At 39.9% G+C, this 22860-nt stretch overlaps 1 protein-coding gene across 5 annotated transcripts in view; it reads left to right on the forward strand.

Moving 5' to 3' along the window:
• The window catches only part of Reln (reelin), a 439480-nt gene that overhangs the window by 220387 nt on the left and 196233 nt on the right, over positions 1 to 22860 (forward strand). For all 5 annotated transcript variants that reach the window (XM_060373778.1, XM_060373779.1, XM_060373782.1 and 2 more), the window contains exon 8: positions 1363 to 1414. In XM_060373778.1, the coding sequence (XP_060229761.1) occupies positions 1363 to 1414 (52 nt within the window). The remainder of the gene's footprint in view (positions 1 to 1362; positions 1415 to 22860) is intronic.

Here is a 22860-nt window from a genome sequence, read left to right on the forward strand (position 1 = left end):
TCTTTCATTGTTCATTTTTCTCTGATATCTCTGGTGGAAGGAAGAAGACAGCAACCAGAGGTCTGGACATGATGGGCATATTCAGATGAAAGACAGCTAGGATTCCTTTTGTCAGTCCACACCAGTGATTTGGGGCTGGCAGGAAGGAGGAGCTCCTACCGACCATGGCTGGAGGGCTTATGAAATTCCACGCTACCTTCTCACCTTTGCTGCCTATGCACTGGATTTTTAGAGTCACATGTTGTTTAAAGGTGTCAGATCATAAAGAAGCAAAAGGAAGACAGCCTGCTTCTCGGAGTATGCATTCACAGGCCGCTGTTTCCAAGAGTGGAGTCTTGTGAGGCATAAGGGGCTCAGGAGCCCAGCAAAATGAAAATTTAACTTCCATCTCATTAAGAGCAGTGTGCCTACGCCAAAGAATCAATAACTTCACACGCAATTACATCCTTGCCATTCCTCTTCCCAAAGTGGAGAAGTTTATCAGGGAACTCTTTGTGACACTAAGATTTGACAGAAATGTGGGGGAAGCTCTTTCCAGACCCTCATTCATAATGTCTCTCCCTCCCCCCTCTTCCTTCACCCTCTCCTCTCTCCTTTCCCATTCTTCCTCTTTCTCTCCTCTCCCTCTTTAATTTTAAGAAATATTCATCGGTTCAAAAATTCACTTAAAAAGTTGTATAGTCATTACCGTGATCAATTTTAGAATATTTTTATTACTTCCTGAAGATTATGGCATTTAAATGAGCTGTTTTTGTTCTATCCAATTTAAAAAAGCATTTTGGTCACATGTGTTCAGTTTGTGTGTATGGGGGTAGGGTAAGGGGATGCTGCAGCATGCATGTGAGGTCAAAGGGCAAACTTGCTAGACTCAGTTCTCTCCTTCTGTTAGCGGAGTCCCTGAGCTTGAACTAAGGTTCAAGTTGTCAAGTGCCTTTAACCTCTGAGTCATATTACCGCCTCTCTATTTACTTTTAGGATTAATCTTTTTCTAGTCATTTACTCATCATGTATCTCCCAGTTTTTGTATTGCTGCCTTTTTATGAGACTTTCTTTGGCTCACACACTGCTAGTAAGGTAGAGGGAGGATTGGTAATGGACTGCATGTGGCTCTACCAATGCCCTTGCAAGATGACCTGGAAAATTGTTTCCGTGGCCCTCTGAGAAGGTTGTTATCTAAGCCCAAGTTGGGGTATCGAAGCTTGCTCCCCACGGGGTATGGGGAGTCTGCCTGCGCTCTGGCAAACTGCTGATGAGAGAACAGCTGGCAAAGTGCAGCCTCTGCCTGCAATGGACACCCCCTTCCCCTGCCAAGCTCTTCCTACTTGTCTTCCTTGTGTGATCTTTTGCATCTTTTCTTTGTAGACCACCACAAGCCTAAACACGACAACAGCGTCTGTCCTCCAGTTTTCCATTGGTAAGTGTCTCTCACCAATTGTGGCAATTTAACTTAGAAAGGTTTTTGTTTGTTTGTTTGTTTTTTAATCATAATGTACAGCTGTGCCGGGTGCTTTTAGAATTGGGCAAGGTTAAGTCTTCGTAGCAGATAATTTAAAAAGTGAAATTAAACATTTTAAAATGGTTTGTTCTCTTTACCAATCGTGATTGCTATTAAAAGTCCTACAGAAAACCTGTGACATTTTAAAGACATTTTTATGATATTCCATTTATTTATGGTGTGCACGTATGTAGGTGTGAATAAACACAGGTGTGGAGGTTGGAGGACAAGTTGATGGAGTTGGTTTTCTTTTTTTAGCAAGCGAATTTGGGGGATGAAACTCACTTTTCGGGATTGATACCTTCACCCCTGAGCCGACTAGCCAGGCCTGAGATACTCTTTATAAATGATTTACATATGGATTTTGAATACACTGGGTTTCTGCTCTGTTGTGGCAGAAATACCCCGCTAGACATGTTTGCTCAGTTTAAGATAGAAATGTGTTCAATTTTATGAGCTCTGACTGGTAGTGGGAGATAATTACTAATAGCTGAAAGAAACTAAGATTTTATGTTTGACATAAATAATGTTTAATATTGATGTCGCTAATGGAAAAGTTACTGCATCTGAAAACATTTCTTCCAAGAGTTTCTGTATGAACACTAAAAATTCCTATTCAAAACACCCACTAACAACATGCCCTTTAATGAAACAGTACAGCTTTACTATGGATTCTTTTTAAATTTTTCATAAATATGGATATGTATACACAAATCAGTAAGCAACTTCTACACATACCTGAAGAGAATATTCTAGAGAAAGAAAGAGCCCACTGTCTTTGGCTGTACCAAAGTGGGTTTTCTAGTCACGCACTTGTTACTCTTTCATTGGCCAGCCCTGTTTAAGCTTCTGTAGGCATGTGAAGCTGCACGGTAGAGTTTGGATTGCGTCTTGCATTAACAATACAGCCTGCGGCATTTTACAGACAAACCAATAGTGCATGTTTATTTTTAAAAAGTTGCTAGTAAAAAGAGAAAGAGTGAGTTTTTAAATGGCTTTGGTTTCAGTCTGTTAGCATGCCCGTCCTAACTTTCATAATCAGGATGAAAGAGAGTTCTTTTTATGATTGCAGTTTGACAAAAACAAATTTTTAAGATTGTAGTCTGACAAGTACCTTCATGGATCTTAACTAGAATTAATGTGTTCTATTTATTAAACCACTGAAAAGTCAAAATAAGGAGGAATAATGGTTTCTAGTTTATCTGTATTCTTGTTAAAACTAAACATTAATTCCGAGTATTGTAGTCAGTCAGTGAAGGACCACAAAAGAATACATAATTCCTCTAGATTTTCACTTTATTCAAGGGAAAAGAGCTCTAGCATTAACTATTCTTTAGTATAAGAAGGATAAAACATCTATTTCTGTGAATAACAAATCTGTTGTAGATTCTCTATTTCCTTACCTTTTCAGTCAGACCCATTATAGCATCAGTTGAGTAGAACCAATGCAAAGGGATCAAGCAGGAAGAGTTAGGGGTTGGCTAGAGAATGTGATAAGGGTTAGTATATGACAGAACACCAAGTAGCTACCAGACTGAATTCTTTTGATTAGACCTAGTATTGCACTTAGCACAAACTTCAGCTTCCCCACGTTTACCACCAAATTTAGGGCATGGATTTGAATCCTGGATTCTACATTAAATGATGGAAGAGTAGCAGCACTGAGGAGAAGTGGGTCAAGGGAAAGAGAGAAATAGAGACTTGAGTTTGTAACCTACCAAGTAAACTTTTTAAATCTTTCTGAGTGTGGCTTTAAAATTAAAAAAAAAAAAAAATGAGTCATGCAGCATTGGAAATCAACCAATATATTTAGTTAGAGTAACTACAGTTTATTCCTTAGAAACTTAATTGAGAAATTTGTTTGCTACATTTTGAGTCTAGAAGTTTTCTGCTGTGAAAAGGGTCAAAACAATATAATAATAAACCATTACCTACATTGTGTATGATGCTGTGGGGTAAATATAAACATTATAGTCGGAACAGTTTCCAGAAATGGTTTTTGCATCTCATGATCATTCATTTATCTGGATGTTTATGAGGTAGAAGGCAGTGGTACCCATCCTTCTGTTAACAGGGATGACATGGCGGTACATCACAGTATGCACATAAATCCTAAGTGTGTCATAAATGTGTGGCTTCACTTCAGACTTCACAAGTCCATAGTAATGAAATGCCAAAATAGTACCTTCAGTGCAGTAACTCTTTCATCTATACTCAGTTCAAAAGTTACTCAGAACCATTCGTGTGCTGTGAGCTCAGCATTTGTATTTCTTTATATAAATCCATACTATTTAGGTGATTACACTCTGTCAGTTGCTGTGCCTCTGCCTGGCAAGTCAGGTAGCATGTTCAGTATCCGTTGTCTAGAATCATTTGGGTGATATCTAGGTAATTTCTAAGGAATTTCATCATTATTTATAACCTTATTGATGAATTATAGTCATAATTAGCAATTTTCATATTGCCCTTGTAAACATTTCCAGGTATATTATAATTATAATTCCCAAGTACTTCAGAGATCTATATTCAGAAATTATATTACTAAGGCATGTCTTGAAGTTCCTTCAAATGTGTAACATGGATAAACATTACATGCATATGTATATGGTATATGTATATTATTCCTGTGTCTACATGCATATAAACAAATATATGTACATGAATAGAAATGTAAACACTCTTAAAGAGAAGATTTTTAACATTAAGAGCATTCTGAAAGCCCAGTTTTGTAAGCTAAAATATTATGCTATCAATAGCTAAGCCATTTTAAAAAGTGGCCTGGAATTTCCTAAGAACTTTTCATTTTTCTCTTCCAATGAAAGATCTTGTTTCCATTTATGTGCTTAAGCATCGACTTGCTGCAGTCAGTCCTCACTTGATTCATTAGATTCAACTTGTGGAATTTATGGTTATAGCCTTAGGGGCATTTACCCATTTCCTTTAGATTTCCTCTGGGATGGGAAGAGAAATTTGAGCTGATGCCCCCTTACAAACCATTATCTTACAGATTGCTCGAAACTGTTTTCCCAGACAGAATTTTGCTGCCAAGGGAAATACTGGTGGTTCTTTGTATTTGCCACTCATTGACCAGAGTTTTACTGGACATTTGCTTCTCATTGTCTTGCGCTAAGTTTAGTTATAGTAAAAGAAAGAGTGAGAAAATAGATTTATAGCAGTCAAGTGGCGTAGTAGGGATCCATTTGCAACAAGAATGCCCCAGCTTGTTACAAACGTGATAGTGGCTGACAATGCCAGGTTGCTACAGTAGCGGGTGTGAATAGGTCTCAGGTTGTCAGGGCCCAATCAATCCTGACAAAGGCAGTAGTTGGGGGGGGCTTCCTGACTAGAAAAATCCTGAGAGCTAACAACCAAAACTCAAGTGGCAACACACGTTGGAGAGGATGCTGTCTCCCAATAAGCTTTTAAGGCTTTCAGAACAGGAGCCGGATTGAGCACAAGCAGGGAGAGCTGGGAGGATGCCCTCCTAAACCAGGACAACCCAGGCAGATGTGAGCACTGTCAGGTAAAATTGGGTGTATCTACAGAGCTAGTTCATGTGGGCTGCAGATTTTAATATTTAATAGAGGGCTAAGTGAGAATTTTTAGGCACTTAATTAAACATATTCAAAACAGCAAAATTCTAGCACTTGAGAGGCCATGGTATAAACATTGAGAGTTCAGGACAGTCTGGCACATATGGCAAGTTCAAAGCCAGCCTATGCCACTTAGTCAAATCCCGTCTCAATAAAAACAATTATTTCTTAATGGCATAGTTTTAACAGAAGTCTACAAAGGGGCTTCTTAAACAATATGGAAATATAATTGTCCTTGTTAGCTTCAACTGTCAACTTGACACAGCCCAGGGTTATTTATCTGAAGGAAGCTCAGTTTGGAAACTGCTTGATTACTGTTTGCCTGTGGAGTGTCTGTGGGACTTTTTCTTGATTGCTGGTTCATGTAGGAGAGCTTGCAGACAGTGCATCCCTTGGTGTGATGCTTTTCTCACTGATGCTGTGACCCAGCCATAGAAACCCTTTCCTCCCACATTACTTCTGACCATGGTATTTATCACAACAGAAACCAAACGAGGACAATAATGAAATGAGTTCTTTTTTTTGTCAATTTTTTCCATTTTTTAATTTTTATTAATTACAGTTTGTTCACTTTGTATCCCCCCTGTAGCTCCCTCCCTTCTCCCCTCCCAATCTCACCCTCCCTCTCCCTTCTCCACCCATTCCCAGTCCACTGATAGGGGAGGTCCTCCTCCCCTTCTGTCTGATCCTAACCTATCAGGTCTCATCAGGACTGGCTGCATTGTCCTCCTCTGTGGCCTGGTGAGGCTGCTCCCGCCTCAGGGGGAGGTGATCAAAGAGCAGGCCAACCAGTTCATGGAGTTCTTCTTAAAATCTATTTTTATACTTGGGCTAAAACTCAGCTTATCATTTTCTTGGTAGACACTTGCATTGAGCCACTCTTAAGAATATGCTGACATGCACACATTAACATAGCTGCTTAGTTTCATTCTTTTATTTTAGAATTAGAATGTGCTAAGACATGGGGTATTTTCTGCTTTTATTATTCAGTGGGTTGCTAATAAATGTAATGAAATAAATGCTGTATATAAATACTGAAGAAAAAAAAAGAATATGCTCAACCGATTTTACCCAGCTTTTTCTTTGGCTGAGCAGAAGTCACTTGCCAAATGAGGACTGAAGGTTAACAGACATCATAAAGAGCAAATACTGTGGGCTGGGGAGGTAGTTGGCTTCATGGATAAACATTTGCCATCTAAGTGTAAGGACCAGAACTCTGATTCAAAAATCTGAATGGGCACGGCAGCCACTCAGATTCCCAGCACTCAGAGGGCAGAGTAGGGGGTCCCCATGACTGCCAGGCTAGACTACTGAGACTAGCAGGAATTGGCCTCCTCCCAGCCCAGTAGGAGACTCTGCCTGCACAAGTAGTGCAAAGCAAACAGCAAAGGCTCCCGGCATCAGCTTCAGCCTTCCGTGCGCACATTCACACACGCACGTCCACACGCATGCACGCACGCTCCCTACCCCTCCCTAAAAAGTAAACAAGCAAACAAAAAAACAGATGGTGTGACTTAGCCAAATCCGACTTAGCATTGTGACCTTCTAACCTCCAAAGTCAGGGACTCACAAATAGAGATTTAGTAACAGAGTGACAAGTAACATCCCAGTGACATCAAGATAACCGCTAAAATGGTGTGATGTAGACTTTCATGACAAAAGTAGTTTTCAGAGAAATGATCTAAGGATGTCAATGAATGGAGATGATCCAGAAGAAAACTGAGAACTGCCAACACACTTTGCTTCTACTGGCAAAAATAAGCAGAAATATATACTCACATGCTCAACAGAATGAGTTAATTGAACTCATTTAGAATCTATTGTTTGCTGATAATTCATAAAATTAATTACCTTTTAAATTTTGACTTTATACTAGATGTCTGGGCTTTATTGTTATTGTTGTTGGTTTATATTAGATGGTTGTGTGTCTGTAGCTTAATTGTGTTTTTATATTGGGGAGTTGTCTACGTGTGTATTTGTATTGGGAGGCTTTGTATGTGTGTGTTATATTGAAAGTCGCTTGTATGTTTGTGTTTCTTATAGTGGAGGGATGTGAGTCTTTGTGTTTTGTATTGCTTTTTGTTTGCATTAATCATGTCAAAGCAGTGGAGAGTATCATTAGATCATATATGCTTTATATTTTGATATTAAGATATGAAAGAATTCTTGAGCCTAAATTGCCTACACATGCCAAAATGTCTTTGAGATAAACAAGAGCTCCTGCTTTCTACAAACGTATTTTGAAAATTAACCACTGGAATAATCCAAAGTTTGAGGTACTCTTAGCTAAATTGGGAATTTATGAAAAAGAAAAGAACTGTGTTTTTATTTAATATTTTTATTAAATAAAGAAATAAAATGGCGCTTATGTGAGAGATAATAGTTTGTCTGGCATAGAGAAGCTGTTCATTTTTCCCTTGAGCCCAATTCATAAACATCTTAATTACTCAGAACCTGATTCAGTAGATAAATTTTCTCTGTTCTTTTAGAGCAGGTAATTGAGAAGGAGGAGAAGTTGAGCCTTCCATTCCTCCATGTAAATTACTGCTCATTTCCTCCACAAACTTATTGAAATTATGTGCTATATTTCAAATTAGAGTCTTGTCCTCTATAAGAAATGCTAAGTAAGACCTTGGAGAAGTTGTGATTGAATAGTCAACCCTCATCTGAAACATGGAGGTCTGTGTCCCACCAATAAAACCTCTGGTGATCTGAGCTCAAAACAAACATAAATAAAAAGTGGAATTTTAGAAAATTTTAATAGCAAAATTAATGATTGTTTTATGAAATTCAATTCATGTTTTTATTATAAAATGGTTGAGTATAAAGTATATTAAAATTACATTTAGGAATTGATTTTCATGTCTCTAAGAATCTAGGTTAACACACACAAACCTAAATTTGTAAATATAGAATAATTCTATATTATCTAAATTTAATTAATAACTGTGTGGGGCTGATTTTGGTCCAGGATATTCTGCTTTTTCATCACAAGAAGTGGCCTGTGCCTCTGTAAGGCATATATATCTTAAGAGACAGTTTTAAATTAAAAACATACATAGTCCCTCTTGAAATACACTTACACGAAATCCTTTTCACACCAAATTAAGTGCTATTTTAAAAGAGAATATTTTTATCTGTTTAAATACTATAGTAAAATTACACTAAGTATAAGTTTCTGGGAAATTTTTGAGATTGATTTTTAATTACTAAAACCAGTGACTAAATAAAAGATGAACTTCATATAAATTAAAGTACACTGTTGGAAAGTAAAGATTATGTCCTTTCTCCTGAAATATTCACTTGGTCATTCATCCAATGATCCTTAAATAATAAATATCAGAAATTCATTCTTAACTACATTCTGCTAATGTTTATCAGGGGTTTTCCTCATAGAGGGTCTGTATGAGCAGGTATAGAATGAGAAGTTGTCTGACAGACAGTACTTCTCCAGTATGAAGACTGGAGAAAACTCTGCTGCCCCAGCCTGATGTCTCTGGACCTTCAAGCCCTCTGAACCTCTTTTGTGCTATCAACTTCCTTCTGCTTCTACTTACACATTGGCCATTTCTGTACATCTGCTTTTACCCTTTGTTGCTTAGATAATCACCAAAGACTGGGTGATACATCCCTTTGTGGCTCTAGGCAAGTGGGAACTAGACTGAGTTTAATTCATAGCTGAGGAAAGGGACTTAGTGGTGCTGCACATTTGTGCTCAGTATCATACCATTCCTGACCTCCGTGGCAATGCAGGAGGCTGAAGGCAATCCGTGGACAATTCAGATCTTACTGTAAACCAGCAGTTTCCAGCCCCTTACTGGTTGATGAGGAGCATTTGATAGAGGACTGATTCATCACAGAAAGAAGCTCTTCGGGAAATTTGCTATATGTGATGTACTGCACCCGTCATCACTTGGGAACATTAAAACCTATGTCATGCCCCAGATTTTAAGGAAAATTATCAAAACGAACGTATGAATCAGAAGATCACATATATAACTATACCCCTTAAATATGGATAGTTATGTTAACAATTTTTTTTTAAGCTGATCACCAAATAATTTGCACCAGAAGAGTTTCTTTGTGAAAAGAAAGCAAGTTGGACAGGTATACAGCACTGGTGGTTGAGTGATTCAGAACAGAAGAAAGGAAAACTGCATCCTAGCAGAATGTTCAGAAGGGAAGGGGGGTCCACGGGGAGACTGACAGGAGCAAGCATCCCTTAGTGTCACACCACAGGGGAGCTTAAGGGATGCTGCCCTGCAGGCCATTCCGAGAACTGAGACCAAGGCCAGAACCAAACAAGGTTGATAATGTATGTAAGGAAAGGCACATACTTGATACCTCCCAAAGTAGAGCTTGGTGCTTCTGGGGAGTAAATAAAACAAAACAAAAACAGGCGTATGAACACTGAAGCATTGATTTTATTGGTCCAGGGAAAAGAGGTCTGCCTGGCAGGAAATCTTGGCAAACCTGACACATTTTACGTTTCTTGTCTATGAGTTTCCTTCAACACAGTGAAAGCTCTTCTCTGTGGGCATGGAAGGGAACTGGAAAAGAATTGGTACTTGGAAGGGATGGGGCTGGGGAGTCACAGCATTTGATATATATACAAATTGCAAGAGAATCATTGTGTCTTTTCCCAGAATCCGTGGGGCAATGACAATGAAGAAAACAGGGATAGGACAGAGAAAGGCACAAAAGGGGAGGACAGCTGTTCATTTCCTATCCTGTGGTCACTGTCCATCTGCCGTGAGCTGGAAGATGTCCCCTGATGGGGCTTCAGCCAGGAAGGTGACGAAGGAACGAGGTCAAACACTCACATTTCAGTGCAGAGTCCACAGATCCTGTTCATTGATAGAGTCAACCCCAAGCAGAAGGCTTCACTCCATGGGATCCTCCTTTTAAAAATAAACAGATATCAAGCAGAAAATGGAGAACGCTTGCACTTAAAATGTGGTGTATTTACATTGGGGGATTTAAAGGAAGCATGTTTTTAATACCTAGAGAATATTTTTGAGGTATCATTAATTTGAATAGTCTACTTTCATTTCTCCTAAACCTTAATGTTAGTTGAATAAATACTTAAAATAAATCTTTTTGTGCATACTAATCCTTTTTACAATATTATAATGCTTCCTCAATCATAAATCATAAATATAATTATACTTATAAATGTGTCAAGTTTCCCCCAGGACTATTTTTAGTGGGCAAAATAGCAATGCAGACATTAAACTCTAGATTTCCATGCTAAAATAATTATTAATTGATAACTCAATGCTGACCAAATATTATGAAAATATTCATTTCTCTAAATTAACAACTTCTATTAATAAAATAATGATTTATCAAATTTATTAACTTTGGTTGTCCTATCTTATCAAAATTGAATTCATTTGTTCTTGACAGGTCCAAGAGTAATTCCAGGATTTTCCTTTGTGTGGAATGGAACAATTCTTAATTAAAGTGATTATCTGTGGGGTCCTTTCAGCCATGATTCCCATCTATGTCATTTGGGACCCAGAAGCCCCAGGACATTTCCTGCCTGGGCTGCCACAAAACATTATCTCATAGAGTAAGCATTCTTCCCTGCCCAGCTTTTACCCCTGAATCAAAACGCTGCCTCCCCGTCCCCAGCCCCAAACTTCAGCAAGGCATAAGCTGCCAGCGTTTCATGCAGGCACAGCAAGGAGAGGTCAAGGCTGACTTTCATGAAATCCAGGAGCAGCCCTGCATTTGAGCCCCGTCAGAGGTGTGATCTATAGCTAAGGGCGTGCCTACGGTGAGCTAGGTAGAGCGCTGTCTCAGCCAGCGACTGTCTTCCTTCTGCAGCCATTCCCTGCCACATATTCTCAACTCTGACATCCGAGATTTGGTAAAGTAACATACTTAAGACAAAAGCAAATTTTCTCCCATGCCAAGAACACTGCATTTATTCCATGGTACTCTGTGATTGCTGATATGCAGTAAGATAATAATATTAATATTAATATTAATAATTTTACTTTGAGCAGTATTAGAAAATAAGCTAGATTGCTACCAGAGAAAATCTAACTATAATTTATACAATTTATGAATTATGTAAATTTTATAATAATGTAGGTTTTGAATACTAGGAGAGAAATAGGATAACATAAAAACTAAGAAAGAATTATTGTAAAGAAAAAAAATCACAAGGTAGCAAATAAGCCCTTAGTATTTTCTTTGACGCCTTGGGGGTACCACAATGGTACTTCCCCCCCCCCAAGTGAATCTTAAAAAAAAATCACTCATAGCTAAAATAAAAAAGCATAAAATATAATTACCAGGATAATTATTGTACCAATAGGTTCATATTGACCATCACATATTCCAATTTCAGTTTTGAATGAGGCAAGTCTATTCCTTGATTGCTGCAGCTTAGAGTCTTAGGTAAACTCCTGGGGGTGACACTGTCCAGCCTTTTAAAAGCTTTCCTCCAAGTTGCCCATTCATCTTTTTCTCTCCAATCTTGAGTTAATGGACCTATCCTCCATTTACCCATCGTGAAAGATGAAGGGGCATGTTGGTCCCGCTAAGATTTGCTTCAATCATAGCAAAGAGCCTTAAGCAGCCAGATTGCATGCACTTCATAACTTTCTGATGTTTTTATATCAAATGCTGTTATTTACATGCAGCACCTAGAGACTGTTCATCTCAGAGGTTGAGTGATGACAGCAGTAACATTTGTGCCACGGGAGTCCTCCAAAGGGCCCTGTCCAGACCCTTCTGGAGCCTGCAGTATTTATGGCCCCACTGTGTTATCTAGTGGCATGATTTCTGCCAGCGTGCTTCCCCATCTATCAATCCCATGAGATCCGTCCCCTCCCAGTTCTGTGGCTCTGTGCTGCATTTTAAAAGGCAGATTGTTTTCAAGGTAGAACTTTGGTGGTCAGAGGCTGGGGAGGCAGCTCTCAGCAACCACCACCATTCCCCAAGAGGACAATAGCTCCTTCTACTGTGTTCTGCTCTGATTTACTCTAGAAAGTCCTGGGATTAGTGGGAAAGGGCATAACCATGTTTTCACAAGAAACAAAAAAACATACCCAGGCCTTGAGAGATGAAATGCCAATTGATTTATCTTGTTACTATAAAAGGGAAAAGAAATAGAAGGAGCTGCCGGAGATACAAACTCACAATCCCCAGTCTACAATTTCATATATATACAAGCCAGGTTTGCTTTTTAATATATGTGGTTACAAACCTGCCATGATCTGAATTCACTCACCAACAAGACTTGACTTGAATGTCTTAAAGCTTTTATAGCCTTTATCTCTACTACTTAAGTGAATGTGTACACAGTTCGCTGAAGAAATATGAATGTATTTGATTAGAAAATATTGCCACAACTTTGGTATGTGTGCCATATTTCCCTGCTGCAATCCGTAAACTTAACAAATAAACGATTTGAAATCTATTATCCACTAAGCCTCATGGAATTAAGAGCCTATATATCTATCTTCCCAAGGAAGGGGTAACTCATCAGGATTCATTAGAGATTACCTATATTTTTGTTTTCAGATGGGCATGATGTTATGCCAAAAGCTATAAAGTTGTTAATTTTATGTCAGTTACCAATACTGATAAGAAGAAATGAGCATTACTGAATTTTGAGAAGTTCCTGCTTCCAGGGGGTATTTAAAGGCTTCTCCACGTGTGTGCAGGAAGGTGAGTGAGCAACGTGGCGAGCAGGTCTGTGTTGTGCCACAGATGGGCCCTGTTTGACTCACAGTTACAGCTGCTATTTTTTCATGTGGTAGTGTATCCCTGGGAATACCAACTCTGTAACAGCTCCGTGGAGCCTCCAGTGGTCAGTGTAGCCCAGAAGCACTCCAGAGAGCAGGTCCTGGTCCTCTCCAGCTTATACTGACCATCTGGGGCTCAGGAGATTTTATTCAGGTTCAACCCCAAAACTGAATATTTCTTATGTAAGCACACAGTTGCTTAAAAGTAATTTCCTTACTACCAACCCATTTCCTTGACACAATATTTTAATTCAGTAATAGAGAAAAGAATCTTAGAAATGCTAAGTTCTTTCTTGTTCTTCAAAATATTGTTATAAGCTTATTTATTTTAAATTGGCAAATAGAATTACATGTATTTGCCATGTTTTGACATGTTTATACAGCCAGGCATAGTGCTGCAGACCTTTAATCCCAGCACTTGGGAGGCCGAAGCAGGTGGACCTTGTTGAGTTTGAGGCCAGTTTGGTCTACATATTAGTTCCAGGACAACCAGAGCTACATAGTGAGACATTTTTCTCTAAGAAAAAAAAAGAGAAGTAAAACCATAGAATTAAAACCAGGTACAAGTATGATATTTGTTTAGGATGAAAAATTGTAACCACTATTATATTTTTGGCAACTGACAGTTCTGCAGACATTACAGAATCAAGAAACAAACCTCTCTGTTGATTTTTTGGGTGACCCCATAATGTTTATCCTCATGTACTGGCTGCAAGCTCTTAGGATATTTCATTATATAACAAACAGTTTTGTAATGTTTTTCTATCAAGAGCACAGAGGTAATTCTGTCTCTAGCTTTTTATGTTTAATATTTTTCCATCCCTACTCCCTATTAATAATGTCATTTAGGTGTGGGGGATGATTATTAAACAGGAAAAATCTCATTTAGATATCAGGACATTTTTAACTTTCTCAGTGCAGTGACTAATCTTAAATTAATACTTGAGTTGACGTCATTCATTAACCAATGTGTCATCATTGTCTTTGAGTCATGGTGCTGTGTGCGTCAGAGCAGTGGGGCTGTGGGAGTTCCTGGTGGAGCTTTCCATACTGGGAATAACTATATTCTAAAATAGATGAAAACTACAGAAACATGTCAGTGCAAGCCACAATAAGTATATCTCAGATCAGCTTTCCCTTACTTAAGTTCCTAATGCAACCATGGCTGCCATCATCACTGGCTGCCATGAAGGGCAGATGAGGGAGAAGAGTGAAGACAGAAAATATTTGCAAACACTATCATTCAACACGTTGCTAGAACTCCCAACAGGGCCCTGGAAGGTACCAATACATTCAAGTCAGCTTAGTAAATCTATTTCTGTCCGTACTAAAAATGTTAAAATTGAGTACTATATTTATATATGTTGCATTAACTCTGTATTTACATCCTGAGAAACTGTTTCTCTTCTCTTTGTTACAGTCTCCTCCTAGTTGCTCTGCTTTTCCCATTGCATCGTTAGCACACTTCTTTCTATTCTTTTGCTTTTGCCTCTATCATAGTCTTCTACAGGGCCATGGAGATTTCCATTTACTGCTGCATTTTGTGTTCTGGTTACTAATAAGGGAATCACATTGATATAGCTTTTGAAATGTCTTCGGTTACATTCAAACTGTTTTGCATCATAAGACTTTGTTGTGCATATAGGTTGACACACAAATTTTGGTGTTAATATAAATAGGAGAGAAACACAAGGAGGGGATATCCATGCCAAATGAACTCACCACCCCCCCTCTCAAAAGATGCCCCTGGTAACTCTTTGTTTAAAAAAAAAAAAAAAAAAAACTCCTTTGTAGCCAGTCCTGAAGATACCTGATAAAACAGGGTCAGATGAAAGGGGAGGAGATCCTCCCCAATCAGTGGACCTGGAAAAAGGCAGGGAGGAGATGGGGGAGGGAGGGAGGGTTTAGGAGGGAATGAGGGAACGGAATACAGTTGGGATACAGAGTTAACAAAAATATAACTAGTAATAAAAAATTAAATTAAATTAAAAAGTGTCTTCATGGTCATGGTTGCTTAACTGTTTTGCCACTGTGTTGTAATGTCTTAGAACTGGGTATAAGGAAAGAGCCACAAGCTAGCCAGGAATGCATTTTGTAGGGGAACATGGCTGTTATGTTGACTGTCTTGGTTAAGGTTACCTACGCAAGAAATGTGGAACTCTTTGCTGTATCTTTACCAGTTGTTGATGTATATTTTACCAGTTGTTGATTTATGTCACCAAAGGCCAATGTCAAAACAAGAGCAGAGATGCCACATTGGCCTTGGTACAAGTTCAAAAGACAGCTGTGTGATGCCTCTGGCTCCTCCATACTGATGGACAGAGGCCACGCATCTCAATTCCCTGTCCAGCAGAGAGCGAAGCTGCACAAGAGCCACTAGTATATTTCCAGAAACCTTTCCAGAGTTAAGTCTGGAAAATAACTGACTCATTTGATTAATGTTCACTCAGCTCTTCAATGAGAGCAGGGGACAGGATCTGAGAAATAAGATCTTCGCTCTGGGAGAGCTGATGCTCTGGAGGAAGAGGACACTGTCAAATAAATGACTGCCAGTATGTAGCAACGCAATAAGGAAATTAAATCTGGGGTGAGTGAGTAAGGGGGAATCCTATTAAAAGTGACAAGGTAAAGGCGACTGAGAGTGTGACCTTTCAGCAGGGACCTGAGGTGTGTGAGTGAGCCCAGAAGGAATGGCCAGTGTCAAAGCCACACAAACAGATCTCTTACTGCCACAGAACCTGTGTAAATGTGGCAAAAATGATCGCTTTACCTCCTAGGGGAGAAGGGCTGGTCTGGGATCTGTTTCTCCTGGATGATGGGCGAAGTCCAGGGAAATAAGACTGAGTAAGAGTATAGGATCCTGAGTTCACATGTAGCCCTGACACTAATGCTTACTTTTCGTAGTTTGTTGACTCATTGAGTAAGTGATTGCTCATTTTTGTGGCCTGTCTTCCATTAATGAAGGTAGAAAGGCAGAAAATTACTTGTCTGCTTCTTCTAAATTATAATAATAACAGTACTATTTACATAGGACCAGGACCAAGGGTTCATAATTAAATTTAGTTACAACTGAGTAAAGCGATTCAGACCAAGTTTACTATTATATATATGATGCTATTATATATATGTAATTACATTGATATGGGTTGGGTTATACCTTAGTGGTAGATTTTCAAGTCACCGTTAGAATTCATTCATTAGGACACACATGCAGTTAACCTGAAATCTGACATTTAATTTTGATGACAATGTCATACTGGGTTAACTAACATCTTTTTAAAGTTACTTCTTTCAGTTTTGATAATATAATTATATCGTTTCCGTCCTTCCCTTTCCTGCCTCCAAACCCTCACTGCTCTCTTTCAAATTCATGACCTATTTTTCCATTAATTGTTGCTATGTGTGGTGGGGGGGGTATAGGTATTCTCATACGACCTGCTCAGTCTGTATAAGGTACCTATATATATATATATATATATATATATGTTCTTAAGGCTGAGCATTTGGTATTGGATACACAATAGGTGTGCTTTTCCCCATGGAGGTTATTTGTCTTGCTCTCAGCATTCCCTGGTTGCCTATAGCTCTTTGTGTAGAGTGGGGCATCAAGGGCTTTCCCCCATCCATGTTAGCGTGTCTATTGCTGTTGTCCTTGTTCGGCTCACTTTTCATGCAATTAAAATGTTCTAAGCTGGAAGCTGGGGAGATGGCTCTGTTGATAAAGCTACCTCCCTTACAAGAATGGGGACCTTAGTTTGATTCCTAAGGACTCGTGGCAAAAACAAAACAAAAAAACATGAAGCAGACGTGGTGGTGCACTTGTACTTGCAATTCGAACCCTGGGGAAGTGGAAGCAGCTAGATCTCTGGGACTCACTGGCTATTCAGCCTAGCCTATGTGGTCAGCTCCAGGTCGGTGAAAGACCAAGTCAAAAGAACCAAGATAGACAGTTCCTGAGGCTGACAGCTCAGGTTATCCTCTGGGTCTGCATACAATGATTGTTCTGTGTGTGCACACATACACCCACATCCACACAAGTTATCTGAGTTAGAAAATTTTGGTATGTTGCTTCCTTTTTATAGAATATAGCAATTTTTACCCTATTGGGCAACAAGCTGAATTTTCAGCCACAATTTTCAGCAACAAGCTGAATCTATTTATGCACCAAACTATATCTACAAAAGCTGAGGAAGTATAAGAGACCACAGTGTCTACTTTAGTGTAACAAAACAATATTATTGCAGGAACTAGGAAGAAAATAGTCTTTGCAACGTGCACCTCTAAAGCTGTAAGTAGCCCAGCCTAGAATGATGCATGTCTGCTCTGTGAGGGAAGGGAATGAAGATGAAGTCTAAGCCTTAGGGTAAAACCTAGAACTAGGTCCACTTTGGAGAAGCCCAGTGCTGGGAAAAATTCATGTCTGCCATCTTGTGCTAGGTGGTTGGACTTGGTGGGAAATTCACTGATAAAGGGTTGAGAATCCCACCACCCCACTTCTGGTCTCAGGTGGACTGGTACATGGGGAAGCAAGACTCTTCCCATTGGTGGGAAGGACATGTTGGCTAGCATGGGGTATATTTCCAGTACCAGACCTGAAGATCCAGGCTCAGACAAAACTCGCAGACAGAGCCTTAAAGGAATTGGATTGGGCAGAGTCCTAGATTCCAGGGGAACAAGCCAAGCTCTTATGACATTTCCAGTCACAGCGTATGCCTAGGCATACCCACCCTTCCCTAAGTAGTGCAGACCACTGAAGCTTCAAGATGAAGGTGTAGCCCAACTTAGAACAAGCCAAACAACTGTTTCCACCATTGGGAAGCAAGCTATGGCCATGCAAGTCCTCCCTGATAGAGATCTAGAACTGATTGAACGTCACCCAATATTGTGTGACAGATCCCATCATCTCCAGCTGTGATATCGGCTTTAGTGCACCTGTGAGTTGGTGCAAATCCCTAGCTGTGAGACCCAGGAGTGACTAGCCATGTCTGGTTCTGAGACCAAGGGTGTACCTTCACCAGCACCATGGACAGCATGGAGTGCTGCAGGATGAGTCCCTGGGAGTAGGACAGGATGGGAAGCAGAAGACTTGGCCCTGGAACACAGTGCTTGGCTGATGAGATTTAATGCTGAGCAGAGTCCAGACATCCTCACTCCCAGGCGTGCCTGTAGATGGAGCCTCTGGAGCAACTTGAGTTAGGAGAAGACACATGGCCTCAATCTGTGCTATAGTTAGCATTTTTTTTCTTCCTCTGTTCATTTCTGTTCTTTGATTGTTGTTTTGGTCAGTACTGGTGATTGGAACCAGGGCCTCGCGGGTACTAGGCAAACACTCTACCACTGAGCCTTAACCCATTTCTATTATCTTGATGATGTTAAATTGCCATCATTTCAAAATAACTTGTTACACTCAAAATTTGTTCTTTGTAGGCTTCACAGTCATCACAAAGCAAAGATCTATTAGCCTAACAAATAACAAGCAAGGGATCAATGTGCCCTGTTAGAGTAGTCCACACAAGCACAGAAAACTGTACAAGCCAGAGACGGAAACTGTAGGGAGAAATGTACTATGAGTTTTTGTTAAGAAGTGATTAAACACTTTATCTCAGAAACAAATATGATCAAATAGTTCTTTTTTTCTAGGATCAATTATTTTTTAAAATGGAGTTCTAAAATATTGACTAATAGGTTAAGAAGTCAGTGTAGACTGAGAAACTGCTTTCTGAGTGTTTGTGAGTTACCTCCTCAGCCTTCACAGCGGTTCTGTGGAGTAGGTTGCCGTTATTTTCCCATTGTTCAAGAATGGAAACCGAGGCATAGAAAGAGCAACTTTCTTGCCTGAGGTCACACAGCTTAGAGAAGGGAAAGTACAGATTAGAAGCTTTGACGACCTGGCTCAACTATCCGCTCTCCTAACCCCTCCTCAGAGAGACTTGTAGACGATTTATCTGAGAGAGTTTCACCCTACAAAGCAGGGAACCAGTGCTTCTGATTTTGATTTACTAATATTCGACATCCACTGGAGATGGCTAGTAGCCCTTGGATCTCTAAGTAGGAACCTCTTGGGACAGATAAACCTAGATATGCAGGTTACTTTTCTCATTGCAGTAAAAATAATACTTGAGAAAAGCAAGTCAAGGAAGTATCTAGGTTGTCTTATACTCTGAAGTACAGTCCATTGTGTCAGGGAGAGCATGGCGGCAAGATTGTGAGGCAAGATTGTAGGCAGGTGGCTACAGGGCACCCACGCTCAGGAGCCACAGATGCTGGTGCTCAGCTCACTCATTTTCTCCCTTTTACTCAGTCAGCATTCTCAGCCCAGGATGGTGTCACCCACATTTAGTGTGGGTCCTCCCCCATCACTTAACCGAACTAGACATTTCCCCACAGATATACCTAGAGGTTTGCCCTCTAGGTCATTCTAGATCTTGCCTGTCCACTTGACAACAAGGAATCACTGCCAACACTGGGTCATTATGGGATAGATTTTAATAAATGCCCAAAAAGTTGGTAATAGAACCAAAGGGGGTAAATGTAGAGAAAGTAAAGAATTAAAACAGTTTGGGTCTACTAGGGAATAGAGTGGTACTCGCTAAACCTGAGGGTGGGCATGGTGGGCGAGGTAGACAGAGACATTAGGAGAAGGGTGCAGTTTCAGTTAGGGAAAAAATAGCCCATTATAGCAAGAGAAAGGCAGAAAACTGAATACATAAGGCAATGTGGAATACGTAGACTTGTGTGTGGAAAAAAAAAGAAGACATTGTCATCTGCATGTTTTGTTTGTCTTAACGTATATCCTACACTGTTACCAACTATGATCCGGGGACCAGATTTTAAATTCAAATGCTGAGAAGTTGTCAAGACAACCCAGTGTTCTTGTGTGTGACTTGATCGTGATGCTCAGGGTTCTAAAATAGCACAAGTTCAAAAACACAATTCAGTGGTCCAGCTCAGGTCATCTCAATAAAGAGTGAAGGGCTGCTTCCTGCCAGACAGATTTGAAGTGGTACCCAGCACCTTTAGCACAAAAGGAGATGGCTTCTGTTAGGCTGCAGTGCAGATGTGTCCTGAAGCAGAGGTGAAGTGTATTGGTAAAAATATATCTGTCATACACTACAGTTAGGAGTGATCGATAATGCTGTAAACAACAGTTGGTGTCTGTTTATCTTTGTCACTTAGCGTCTTATCAATTTAAAATTAAGAACTGACAACTAGACAGGACTAATGGAGTCCCTTTACATAAAATATATGGCGCTCCCTCAAGCAGTGGGCATGGTGATCATCTCTCTGCAGCACTATGTGGAGGCCAGATTTCTTGGGTTCTGTGAAGTTCGCTGATTTTGTTTATTAATTCTAAACTTGATCGCTTTGTGTCCTCATGTGTAAAAATAAAAGTGACAGGCTTTTTTCATAGGCTGGCTGGCAAAAGCCAAAGAAAATGCTGGAAGTTTTTATGTTGTTGTATCTGAGACAAGATCACAGTATGTGGCCCTGGCTCTCCTGGAACTCTTGCTACTGATCCAGCTGTCTGTCCTCTGACTCAAAGAGACCCACCTGCCTCTGCTTCCTGAGCACAGAGATTATAGACACTTGCCTTGCTGTTGACATTTAGGCCCATTTTAAGCCCGGCACTGTCTCTTAGACCACATTACCACGGTTTTCATGACCCTCCTTCCATTACCAGGTCTTTAGGTTCTCACACTGTTGCTATTTCTAGTGTGGGCGGTTGCATTGAAAGTGGTCTGATGCCAGGGAAATGGGTCTGCGGGTGAGGATATTTCGTATTTGACCCATTGGCACTGTCATTTCAGACTTGTCAGTTAGATGCCTTTGACAGGAGAGGAAATAAAGAGGGGCCTGTTTCAGATAAAGCCTGTAGAAGCAGTAAGTCTGCAAATCATATCTGGGAACAGGAAGTTGGAAGTAGCATTAGTATGCAAGAATGCAACTCCTCCCCTCTCCCACACAAGGCTCAAGTAACCTTGTTTAGTCTGGGAGAGAACAGCTCTCACAGTACTGACTGAAATCTATGGAACAAGGGGCTGGGGTAGGTGCAGAACAGTTTTTTCCCAGGTAACAGCTTCACTCTGGGTATGGGGCATGATTCCTCCACTGGACGGGTGCATTTGGAAGGGTGACCCGGGAATAGCCTCGGAGTAAGGTAGATCTCCAGAGAGGAACACCTCTCCAGAAGGGGCTTCCACCAGCTGGCAGCGCCCCCTGAACCCAAGCCATGGTCTCCCAGGTGTCCAGCCCTCCGTTGGAACTCTTTCTGATTGCCGTGGTGCAGTTCTTTTCTTGAGAGTACTTATTTGATCTCTTTATGCTGCTGAAGATGTGCTGAAAGGACCGGGGAATTAGTAAGTCTTAGAAAAGAGGGCACAGGAAAAGTCACTCACTCACAGAAGGAAGGCTAGCACAAGCGAGGCCAGGGGAGGCTGCAGGCAGATGATGAGCTAATCACAATGGCCCCTTGACAATGGCGAGGAGGAGGTGGGTTAGACAACTCATTTTAGAGGTGAGAGAACTTTTTGATCCAGTAGCTGAGGAAAAGTGAGGCAAGAGGCAAGTGTCTCTGTTTCATAGGCATGCCATAAGTTTAATCTCGCAACACTGAAATGGCCGCATTAAGAAAATCAATAGAAACCATAATTGTTATGAGGGTGTCTTAACTATCTATTTGATGTGTGTCAACATTCTTTCTTCGCTTGATTTATAAACAGTTTGCAAGATTTTGCATTCAGTATGTAACTTTTGGGTTGTTATTCTAACCTTCTCAAGGACTCACCTTATTCATTGACTTTTAAGCTCTCGGGCATGCACGACATAAAAGAAGCCTGCAAATAGCTTCTAACTCTTCAAGCTAGTCTGAACTTCCCCTGAAATACCATTCTCTACCAGACCTCATTCTTGTTTGGGTTAAAGTTTGTCCAACTAATCCTTCCAGCTTCCATTTCCAGCCACACAGTTTGATGCTTATTTTCATCAGCTGCTCATGAAGGTAGAATTTAGCAACAGTTGCAGCGACATAAGGTGGGTTTCCTGTAGAGCAGGTTAGCAGGTGGCATTCTGTTGGATAACCCTTTCTTTCATCCTTTTCCACCTACATCTCAGCTGTGAGAATAAATCTAAGAAAACTGCTGTTTGGCCCTTTAGCACATTGCCAGCTTTGGCAATGGCAAACTAACTGGTTTTGTACTAAACACCACTGAAATGAAATAAATTAGTCTGATGGAAGCTTGGCACCCTGACGACTACAAATGTGGAACCATCAACAGATGCTATTTGCTGAAACGGAAGGCTCTGCTAGCAGATGGGTGAAAGTTAAACACAAATTGCACTGTTTCTTTTCCTTTTGGTTCATTTGTTTTTATGGCAATATAAAAAAATCCTGATGTATTAGGTACAGTAAACTTGTAGCAAATGCTCCATGGCTGTTTTGGGTTTTCTGAGATCTTTGAAATTCCACTCAGAACATTCTTCATTATATGAACTCATTGAAACTGAAACACAAATTCTTCATCATGTCTAAAACTTCTTAGGTATTCATACTCCAATACTGAAAATAATAATGAGAAGGAACCTCCAAATATTCATAGTGAGATATTATGTCTCTGTCTTAAATATAGGGCTGCAATAAAATAATATCTAGCTGTCACATCTCTAATAGTCATTATGCATTTAGAACGAGAAACTTTTCACAGTATTTTATTTCCTCATACACTATTGAATCATTTAGATAGCACACCTACAAAGGGAATGGTGACTTTGTTCACCAACTCAGTGACTCATATGCCATTTAAACTAATCATTGTAATTTGATACCAACTTTTGAGAGCAATAATGGCATTATTATTCAGTCTACAAATTTAGGAACTTCTTTCCACAGAACTGTTGATTTTAACCAAATTCATATGTAGTTCATATGTCTCTAAAGAAATTGGGATTTATCCTTTTTACCTTTGTTCTAGCTCCTAAGATTATTTATTAAATCATGTTTATAATAATAGAA

The sequence above is a fragment of the Meriones unguiculatus genome, chromosome 21 (assembly GCF_030254825.1).
Source record: "Meriones unguiculatus strain TT.TT164.6M chromosome 21, Bangor_MerUng_6.1, whole genome shotgun sequence".
Taxonomy (NCBI): Eukaryota; Metazoa; Chordata; class Mammalia; order Rodentia; family Muridae; genus Meriones; species Meriones unguiculatus.